Here is a 10,230-nt window from a genome sequence, read left to right on the forward strand (position 1 = left end):
GTGTGTGTGTGTGTGTGTGTGTGTGTGTGTGTGTGTGTAACAACAGGCCATGAACTATTTGCAAAACATGACTAACCTCATTCTGGTGTGTTTTTTTTGCAGCATGGAGGAGTGTGAGGCACTTTGCACCAGAATGGCCATCATGGTCAATGGCAGGTTCCGCTGTTTGGGCAGTGTGCAACATCTCAAAAACAGGTGGGAATACACACCAGAATGGCATTTCACATGCTCATACACAAGTTTTTTTTAGATTCTCACTTAAACAATTCAGTTGAATGAAATGTGCTTCATCGTGTTCCTGTCAGGTTTGGGGATGGCTACACTATCATCCTGCGGGTGGCTGGCCCAGACCCAGACCTTCGGCCGGTTATGGAGTTCATCGAGCATGAGCTGCCTGGCAGCACACTGAAGGAGAAACACCGCAACATGCTGCAGTACCAGCTGCCCACCTCCCTCACCTCCCTCGCCCGCATTTTCTCCCTGCTCTCTACGAACAAGGAGGCGCTCAGCATAGAGGACTATTCCGTCTCTCAGACAACTCTAGACCAAGTAAGCAAGTGCACCCGAGGCTCTGACTAAAACTAGATTGTGACTTTAATTTAGGTGAAGTCTAATTCCTTCTTCTCCTTCTTCTTTTCCCTCCTACAGGTGTTTGTAAATTTTGCCAAGGACCAAAGTGATGAGGACCATTTGAAAGACCTCCATCTGAACAAGCGGGACGCTGTGGTAGTGGACATTTCCCAGGTAAACTCTTTCCTCACGGAAAGCAAGACGAGGGAGAGCTGCGTCTGATTCCACAACATACTACCAGTGGGAGTTGCTATGCTTCACCCCTCTACCCCAAACCAGGAAATATGGACCACTAACCTGCGGGGGAGACAGACTATGTTCATTTTTTATTAGTTCTATTTTTTAGTCTTTTTTAATTGTTATCATTTCTCAGTGAACCTGCACTTCAGCGCACAGCCTCTTGAGACTGCAGGTATTGTGACAGACACTGAAACAATGAAAACTCAATGCAAATCAATGCAAGAAATATATATAAATATATTTAAGATGAGAAGATATTCCTGTGAGGGTTGGAGACCGGTGCTTCTCCTTCACTATAAAGAAAGAAGACTCTTGACACTTGAAGTGATGGCAGGATGATAATTCTGCGTTAGACTGGAAAGCTTGTAGCCCTGCTACTCACGCAATGGATGCAGCATCAGGGACAAAGGAAATATCTCTAGTTTTTAATCCCTGTTCCTAAAAGTAGTTAGCAGTAGTCAGTGGGTCTGTGTATGTGCTACTCTGTATCACGACAGCGTAACGAAGATCTAATCATTCACTGCCAACAGCTAAAAGACAGACTGACTACTTTTTTTATTCGGGGTCAAACCTCTCAATCTGTCTTCGTTACCAAGCGCAGTTGTTTTATAATGTTGAATGGTGAAAAGGCATTTACAATCCAATTGATTTCAGTCATAAACATGCAATCATGCAACATATTAATTATAACTAATTAGATTTTTTTTTAATGTAATTCTAATAGACAAACATAACCCCTAAGATGGAGTTTTTTGTCTTTGTTTGCATAACAATTAATATTGATAACTAAGTTGTTTTTTTATTTGTTGTTGTTAGTGTCCTTGACATTGTCCAGCACAGTGCCTATACTGTATCATGGTGGAGAGAGAAATCTGAGCACTCCATTGAAAACAACAACGTATGTAGGCTCCAAGGAATGTCTAAGACAGATACCATCGTGCATCAGAGCACAAAAAAGGAATTTTTAGTGAAGACGATGAATGAGACTTGACTTTTCTTTTTAGAAATTGTGTTCTTCATTGTCAAAAACAAACAAACAAAAAAATCTTGTGTTTGCTTGATGTCTGTACACGAAGATGTAGTCTGCTATACTGGCTTGTTTTAACTGCCCTGCCCTTTTTAAGTGGAACTGAAGGAAGGCTAATCAGAATGGAAGCAAGGTAAGCATCGCAAACTGGCAGTTATGACTTCAAGAGAAAGCTGAAGATTGATTAGGAATTTGGACTGGTTTTTGAAAGTTCATTGGAAATATATACTGCATGCTTTCTACTGGGCATCACACCTGGACCATCTGCACTTCAGCGTGTGGGCCAGAGCATGCCGCCAGATCAGTGTGTAAAGGACTGGAGACAACTGAATTGTACTTCATTGTTGTTGGATTACTGGCACAGATGTATATGTGGAGTTTAAATCTAAATTCTGTTACAACAAAAAAAAAAAGATCTATATGAAAATGTGATTTTAGCTATGAATCAGATGGAAATGTTCCTGCGGGTCAAACCGTAGCTCCCACGCATGGAGAAGACAGTTTCACAGCTACTCTGCTTGTGTGGGATCTAAAGACAGTAACTTTTCCAGTTACATGCGCTTTTATTATATGCCTGTGTGAGGGCACGATGGGCGTTTTACACCTGAGCCAGCACTGATGTGGATATTATGTACAGTGGTAATTTTGTGATGTTGAGTAAAAACAAACAAACAAAAAAAAAAGTTACCAGTGGAGTGAACAAACATTATCTGTGCCAAATGGAACTGTGTATCTTTGATCAACCAGCATAATCTTGAGGAGGCAACTGGTCTATAAAGTTTCTAAGTTGTGCTGTAATTTTTTTGCTATTTATCATCAGCTCACTTACAGAAACCCTCCTCTCTCATTGTCAGCAGCTCAAAACAAAAAGCAAATATTACTTATAATTTGTGTGCCCTCATTCAGTCGCCATCAGATTGCAAGTTTTTTCTATCTTCTGGTGATGTTGCCAAATTCGAATCTTTCTGTTCGTCCACATTAATAAGCTGCCACACTTTTCTGTCAGTAACTCAATCATTATACGTGAGGTTGAGGTACTTCACACAAATTCATGTGTTTCCAGAGCTAGTCAGAAGGCCAGCCTACACCTAAACAGGGACCAGGAGTCGTGCTTGTAATGCTTTATAGTCCAAAACTCATATCCAGGTTTTAAATTGATGACAGATTAGTCATTATAGGTGCTCTGTGTCATATAAAATCTTGTAGGTGGTTTCCGTTATCTCAGAAATATAATTAGTGCTGTGGGGCTTCAGACTTACCCTCAGCTACATGTGAGCACTTTATAGAATTCATAGCCTGTCTTTTCAAAGACAGACGTAAGGATTTGGCTATGGCAAATTACACATTTAAAAACAAATATCTGCAGTGGAACAGATACAATTCAGACAAACTGAAGATACACCACTGCATTAAAACATTTGTTTGACTCTTGAAATAGAGAATGAAAGCTTACATGTGATTGAGAGAAACGAGCGAGACGGTGAGAAGCAGAGATAGTAGTGACAAAGACAGAAACGCAGGACAGCAGGAAGGTGGTGATTTTTCTCTTCTCATGCTCAATGTTATGTGTTTACATTTTTAAGTATTAAACAGCTGTTTGAGTCTGTTACTCATTGTGTATAGTTACTCTTTGCATTAAGAAATAAAAGAATTCATACATTTTGAGAAAAAAAAGACTCCCAGTTTGATTTTATTTTATTTTATTTTATTTGTTTTGCTGTAGCAGTTGTGTGTAGTTGTGTAGCATATACAAAAAAAACCAAATGTGGATTCGTCACATGGAAGTTTGTAGCTAATGATGGAACAAAAGATGTGTTTACTGTATGTGTGGTGGCAGTGTGTGCTGACGACTATGAGTTTCTAGAGCGCGCATGTGTTTGTGTGTCTATGTTCACCTGCTGTGTTCCCACCCCCCTACCCCCACCCCCTGCACACACACCATAAATTTATATTGCCAGTGAAAACAGACACACACTCAGAGGTTTCTGTTACTCATCCACCAATATGATGACTGGAAGAGTTGTTTTCCTGGGACTCCTGCTCGTCTGTGCGGCTGCAGGTAACAAAGTAAAAAACACTTAATTTGAGGCGTGCATGCGTTGTTGTCAGAGGGTCGTTATAGATGAACGATATAAGACTTAAAATAGATTTAAATGTATAGAGCGATTTTGAATGATTTATGCCATGATGCCGTAGAATGAAACTTGCGTTGCCTGTGAAAAGTATTCATGTTTTTATTGCCTTACCATGTTGTGTCAAGGGAGATTGAATGTGGCTTTTTTGACACTGATCAACAGAAAAAAAGAAACATTGATGTATAAGTTTCTATAAAGTGAAATTGAGAGAAATATACAAATTTGAAATAGAAAAAACTTGTTGCCATGTTTTTATAGGCACTGTACAGTAACATTGTGTGGCACTCATATACTCTACCTGTATTTATAGTGTGTTAACACATTATAATAGATCAGAAATATCAAATAACAGGGACAATAATACTGACATTAACATTCCATTATAAATTCATGCAATTCCAGTCTCTAGGTGTGCAGTCAGTTAATGATATTTTTGTTTCTGTGGGCTGCTTATGTCTTTGCTGGTAAGCATGAACTTAAGAGGTATGGTGTCAATTATTTATGCATTCATGGTTATAGAAGTCATCTGCTTTCTTTACAGCTGCTGAAAAGAACTCTGGGCTCCTGAGAAAGGTGCTGCATCTTTTTAATGGAAACGTGAGACTGTGTGTACATACAGGAGGGTGCTATGTGTGGACAGTGTGCATGTTCGTGTAAGAGAGAGAATGCTATAAAACAGTATGTGATTGTGTAAGTAAGTGTGTTATTAAGGAACTGTATGGTTATACTGTTAATGGCAATGGTAACGAAAGAAGTGTTTTCTTGATGTTTTTTTTTCTGGCAGCCTTCCTGTCCTGACATGGAGGAGAAGATTGTGGCATGTCCTCTGAACCTGGCTCCTGTGTGTGGCAGTGATGGGAACACGTATGCCAACGAGTGTACCCTGTGTGCCCAAAGACAGTGAGTTCACACAGCTGCTCCACTCTCAGGGCATTCACTCATAAATTCACAAGTTGACTTTATGGGTGAAAAAGTGTCGCACCCTGGTGGTGAATGTATGTAAAGACTGCAGTCGCAACACTGAACTCTGATTTGCTGACAACATCAGCTGACTCAAATGAGTGGAGGCTTTCCAGTGTGGTCTATTGTTCCTCTCTTGGTCTTTACAGGAAATGAGCTAGTGGTCATTAGTTATTACTAGAAAATGATCAGATGATTCCTACCTCTGGTGACCAAATCTTGAAAAACCAAGAGATTTGTTTGCAGTGCACTGGATGGCTTGAAATGGGCCCCATTGTCTGAGCATGTTTTTTATCTGGGACAGAGCTTGCTGATGTCATCTCTAAACCTCTTCAAATCACACATAAGCTTAACGACAGGAAATATATGTTGTGGTTTTTTTGGCTGCTGGAACTCTTTTTTAAAGAGTGTTTTTGTTTCTATTTCCCTGTCTATTAAAATTCTGTTTTTATCCCAATAACACACAACTTGCTGTATTAAATATCCTCATTTTTAACACTTTATCTCCAACTATCTCCACACTGTTGGTTGACTTTACTTCCACATTCAGACACAGTGGGTTTAAATGAGCATAAATGAGGTTTGTTTGCCCAGGAAAATCTTTTGACTGGCCTCATTTTCAATCATCGATATTGATACGAATGAATCACAACCGTGTCATGATCCTCTCTGCAGAACAACCAAGATGGACATTTTGATTGCCAAAGAGGAGAGCTGCTCACCTGCATTACCCAACATGGAGCCTGCGCCAAACATGTGAAATGACAGTCGGATCTCAACTGTCCTCAATGTTTGTGTCATTGCAATGAGTAATAAATGTCAATCAGCAGCACAACAACTTTCTGTTTTTTTGAATAAAATCCAAATCTCACTAGGTCTGAGATTAATAAGAAGTCTGGATCATGTATGTAAGAGGAGTAAGCAGAAGTGTGGACTTTAGTCACATTACAACACAAATGACTCTGACTTCAAATGGACTTTTAGCCTTTTGACTGCAGCTAACTTGACAACCTTCCCAAACCCAAATATAAATTATGATAATTAAAAAAAATGTGTGCAGTCATCAACACTTGCTAATGAGACTTGTTGTGTAAACCTGCGCCTCTGCCTTTTTCTGTACATTTTAACACTTTGTTCAAAGTTTTTTTATTTTTAGCTATTGTTAAAAATATGAAATGGTAGTAAATTTAGTGAACAGCACATTAGGACTTGTTCAAAACTCAAAGTTTAGGATTTGAGACTTGACTTGGGACTTGAGTGCTAAGACTTGAGACTGACTTGTGAAATGTGACCCACATCTGGGAGTAATACGGATGCTAAAAATAAAAGCAAATCAGGAGAATTAAGCTTTTTTTAAATTGGAGGTGATACAAGGCAAAGGAAATGGATGAAAACATTCCTTCATAAGAGTGAAGGCAGGAGGTGAATGATCAGTTGGTTATCGCTCTAGGAGAACCAAATATTTACACTCTTTATAATGAGTAACACAGTGGTCACTAATGTTCAGGTGTATGTATGCACATGTGTGTGTGATAGAGACAAACTGAGAAAGAGTAATTGGCAAAAGAAGAAAGAAAACCGGGGGAGAGGACATGAAAAACTGGGAAATAAAGCGTTGTCCTGAGGTCAAAGGTCAAATGTGTGAGTCACATGGTTGAAACCAGGAAACAGAGAAGTGGTATCAGTCCAGCAGTTTCCTTAAAGCTGAAACAGAGCTTCCAAGACTTCAATGAGGCAACTTATCAATGATGATAAGAAACCAAGTGGAACAATTGTAAGTAAAAACTGCAAACACTACTTCTGAATTACGATACTTTGTTACTAGCAGCTGTTGATTGCTGTCGGTTATACATTCTACTGTTACGCAACCTGATTCTAGCAGTTTTGAATCAACAGAGCAACAGTAAACCTCAACCTGAGCTTATTGATGCACAACGAACTCATAATGTGAAGTATTATATTAAGCATTTTTAACCTTGTGTAGTTTAGTCCATCCCATTCAAATCGGTTTAGTTTATTTTGTGCCCCTCTATTCCTTGCTGCTTTGTGTCCATGCAGTTCACATCAGTGAAACTATTTTTTCTCCTTTATGTTGTCGTTGTTTTACCAAAGGTTGTCCACAGTCCAGGACTGTGAAAATGGAATCTCTATGGACCTCTTCCTGCACCTTTCACTACTACCAGCAGTGAGTCTATTTAACCTAGAATGTCAATATACGGCTGGAGTAGACATACTTATCAGCTTTCCATAATTTCCTTCAGATACAAAGATTTGTTTTTATGGTCGCTATCTTGTGAAAACCATGTATCTCTAAAAACAGTTTGAGAACAGTTTTGAGCTAAGAATGACAGCCGTGTTTTCAGCTATGATCAGCTAACGCAATGGGTTTCTTAATGAAATGGTTTACTTAGTTTAAGAAGAAGGAAACACAATGCAGCTAGTAGCAGAGTGCATACCTGTACTACTACATCTACAAGGAATGCACAGGTAGGCACGGCCACTTGATCAAAACTACTACGATAGTCCACTTGCAAAGCTGGTGATGCACAAAGTGTGAGGATCAAATGTGAGGTATAAATATGAATCAACTCATTTCCACTTTCACGACAGTTGTTGTGATGAAAACAAAGCATTGTCCCTACCAAGTTAATTTATGTATTTTGTATGGATTTCTTATCTTCCAGATGATGATAACAGGGGTGCTCTCATTCCTCCACAAGAGAGCCAAGAGACTGGCCATCGACCACAGGCTGCCCTTCCTGTGCGGACGTTTTGCCATTGTGGTGTAAGTCATCAGCAGCAGCAATAACTATGAATGTCAAGAGAAAACAGTTACAGCAATATGTTTTTCAATATCACAACTGAAGGGCCTGTAAGTACTTAAATTTGTTAGAAGCAACAGTCTGAATTATGTACCATCTATAGATACTCTTTTTAATCTATATCTTCTCATTACTGTGTCCCAGGCCTTTGGATACTATAGGCAGCCTCAGTAATCGATGGTCCTATGGGTTTGCATTTGGTGCCGTGTCCTCCAGCGTCTTGCTGCTCTTCTCTGAACGTTACATCCCCTTCACTTACCCGCCCTGGGCCAGAGGTACTCCTACTGTTTACAACCTGTTTACCTTGCAGATACAGGAAATAAACATGTTTATTGATGCACTGTTTCCTGATTAATTTCTTCAGCTATAGTGTATCTGGTTGGAGCATTAGAGGTGGGCCTGGTCTATTTCCCTTTCTTTGCCTGTCTGTCCACACCTTTCAGAGTGGCTGGGGCAGTGCTGGGCATACTCTACTCTCTCTCCTGGTAAACGTTAATTCATATTATATTTTATACATTATATATATATATATATATATATATATATATATATATATATAGACATGCAGAATATGTGTCAAAATTGGATTAGTACAACAAAAGGTTTCTTTCAGCAGTTTGTGTCTTTTAAAGAACATTGTAAAGGCATACAAAAAAATATCATCAATATGACAGTTACTTCACACAAAGTAACAAAAAACATTTCCAAAATATATCTGGACAGATGATTGGTTTGCTATGTGGATTATAAAACTGTAATATCCTTAAAAAATACTTTACATGTCTGTGTACTTTTCTGTAGGATCATAGTTACAGTCTGGAATACGTTCACCTGTCCCAGTGGCGAGGTAGGTGAGTACTAAACTCATCATGAGGGCCAGTGTAAATGTAACGTGCCTGTTGCAGTGTGGCTTCAACCCACACCTAAATAAATAAGCCTCTACAAAACAGTCATATATGAAGAGTTTAGTATTAAGTTGAAATATCATGTAAAAAATAAAAGAATGAGTAACTTTGTGTGTATGATTTAATTTTAGATTCTGGGTAAATACCAAAAGGTGATTACCCAGTGGCCCAGCATCCTCTCCCTCTTCTTCCTCTTGGGACGATTTGTCAGCATCCTGGTTAAAGCTATTCGAATACATCTGCAACTGGAACAGGAGGTCAGCATGTCTAATGCATAAAATCATTAAAATTCTTCTTCTTCAGTGTATTTCCCCTAAAACCCAATGATCTGCAGACTACATCTGATTTTATGTCAAATATATAACCAAATGATGTAAAAAAATGTTTCATTTATTCTCTTTAGATAAATACATTTTTAAACAATAAATTGGCAACTTGCTGTACATTAGGTTCTGCAGTGATTATGTGATTGTTTTATTCTGATTGTCTGAATAATAAAATGTATGAACATGCTGAATCTACTGCCAGGACCCTGTAGAGCTCATTGAGCAACACCAGATGCTGCACGTTAAGAGACTGCTGAGGAAAATACCTGCACCCAGGTAGAAAACACACACTCGTGCACATGTGCACTAATGCTGCTTTCAAGTGTTCTCAGGGATTTTCAGGTCTATTGCTCGTTATAACCAATTTACCAAAAATTGTGAGCACTTTAATTTAAGAGTTTTCAAAAACACAACATATTTTTCTGACTACTTCTCAGCCAGCCACTATTTATCTCTCTTTGAACGGAAATATTAAAATCAGTATGCAGAGCTGAACAGTGGGATTTTGGAGTGAGATGATGATCCAAGATTTGGGAGTCAGCTTCTCATATGCATTGATATCATCAAGCGTCAGAACTATTCATGCAACAATAACGATCCCAGCTGCCACAAAACTTGTCGTTACAGTACCAGAATTCAGACAGCACTTGAAGGCAGCAGCACACAATCATGGATCCACACACGCAGGCACATAAATATATACACAAACAATGGTTTTGACCCTCCTTTCTGTGTTGCAGCAAGCCCCTCAGCTGGTTCCAGAGCAGAGTGTATGAGTGGGACCCCTACTTCAAGTTCCCCAACAGGATCATCGGCACTGCCATAATATCCCTTATAGGCCTATATATTGTACAGCAAGAAATATCTTTAAGCAAAACCAATTGTCTCATCCATACACTTTGTTTGAGACAGTTTTACAAAAAAATTTAATCTGTGCATCTGCTGTAGGTATTGTTTTGTCTTTTTGTCATTTCTCTAGATGACCCTGACAGACTACAGTCTCAGCGATGTGGCTTTTGACGGAGTAGACAGGTGGAAGAACATACTAAAACAGCTGGTTACTTCTTGTAACCAGACAGAAGCTCTGGGAGCCATGATACCACCGCTGGAAGAGTTCATTGTCGTGGCTAGGAGTGAGTTGGTCTACATCACACACGTTTAGGAAACATTTACACCAAATTTGTCTTTTAATTCCCTTGATTCTGAACATTTCCCATTACGGAAAATCCACTCTGCACTGATACA

General features: G+C 39.1%; 3 protein-coding genes across 3 annotated transcripts in view; all 3 read left to right on the forward strand.

The window, feature by feature from the left end:
• The first annotated feature begins 80 nt into the window (after positions 1-80).
• On the forward strand, positions 81-3,511 carry si:cabz01083442.1 (phospholipid-transporting ATPase ABCA1). Its single transcript, XM_046048301.1, has 3 exons — positions 81-195; positions 306-549; positions 649-3,511. Exons 1-3 carry the CDS (start codon positions 104-106, stop codon positions 790-792), a joined length of 480 nt encoding a protein of 159 aa, XP_045904257.1. The 5' UTR covers positions 81-103; the 3' UTR covers positions 793-3,511.
• A 913-nt stretch (positions 3,512-4,424) lies between these two features.
• spink4 (serine peptidase inhibitor, Kazal type 4) lies at positions 4,425-5,770 on the forward strand. The gene is made up of 4 exons (XM_046047352.1): positions 4,425-4,436; positions 4,492-4,545; positions 4,757-4,872; positions 5,608-5,770. The coding sequence occupies exons 1-4, from the start codon at positions 4,425-4,427 to the stop codon at positions 5,690-5,692; spliced, it is 267 nt and encodes an 88-aa protein (XP_045903308.1). The 3' UTR covers positions 5,693-5,770.
• Positions 5,771-6,611: 841 nt separating this feature from the next.
• The window catches only part of stra6l (STRA6-like), a 9,797-nt gene continuing 6,178 nt past the window's right edge, over positions 6,612-10,230 (forward strand). The window contains exons 1-10 of the mRNA XM_046046911.1: positions 6,612-6,706; positions 7,045-7,117; positions 7,617-7,717; positions 7,899-8,029; positions 8,119-8,239; positions 8,556-8,601; positions 8,791-8,916; positions 9,188-9,261; positions 9,726-9,834; positions 9,965-10,118. Coding sequence (XP_045902867.1) covers positions 6,678-6,706; positions 7,045-7,117; positions 7,617-7,717; positions 7,899-8,029; positions 8,119-8,239; positions 8,556-8,601; positions 8,791-8,916; positions 9,188-9,261; positions 9,726-9,834; positions 9,965-10,118 — 964 coding nt within the window. The 5' untranslated portion in view covers positions 6,612-6,677. The remainder of the gene's footprint in view (positions 6,707-7,044; positions 7,118-7,616; positions 7,718-7,898; positions 8,030-8,118; positions 8,240-8,555; positions 8,602-8,790; positions 8,917-9,187; positions 9,262-9,725; positions 9,835-9,964; positions 10,119-10,230) is intronic.

Source organism: Micropterus dolomieu, linkage group LG04 (genome assembly GCF_021292245.1).
Source record: "Micropterus dolomieu isolate WLL.071019.BEF.003 ecotype Adirondacks linkage group LG04, ASM2129224v1, whole genome shotgun sequence".
Classification (NCBI taxonomy): Eukaryota; Metazoa; Chordata; class Actinopteri; order Centrarchiformes; family Centrarchidae; genus Micropterus; species Micropterus dolomieu.

Excerpts from the sequence above, each read along its gene's own strand:
- si:cabz01083442.1 (XM_046048301.1), top strand. The coding sequence starts at position 104 with ATGGAGGAGTGTGAGGCACTTTGCACCAGAATGGCCATCATGGTCAAT. Across the intron at positions 196-305 it reads GTGCAACATCTCAAAAACAG|GTTTGGGGATGGCTACACTA; the intron begins GTGGGAATACAC and ends TGTTCCTGTCAG. Across the intron at positions 550-648 it reads CTCAGACAACTCTAGACCAA|GTGTTTGTAAATTTTGCCAA; the intron begins GTAAGCAAGTGC and ends TCCCTCCTACAG.
- spink4 (XM_046047352.1), top strand. Across the intron at positions 4,546-4,756 it reads ACTCTGGGCTCCTGAGAAAG|CCTTCCTGTCCTGACATGGA; the intron begins GTGCTGCATCTT and ends TTTTTCTGGCAG. Across the intron at positions 4,873-5,607 it reads ACCCTGTGTGCCCAAAGACA|AACAACCAAGATGGACATTT; the intron begins GTGAGTTCACAC and ends TCCTCTCTGCAG.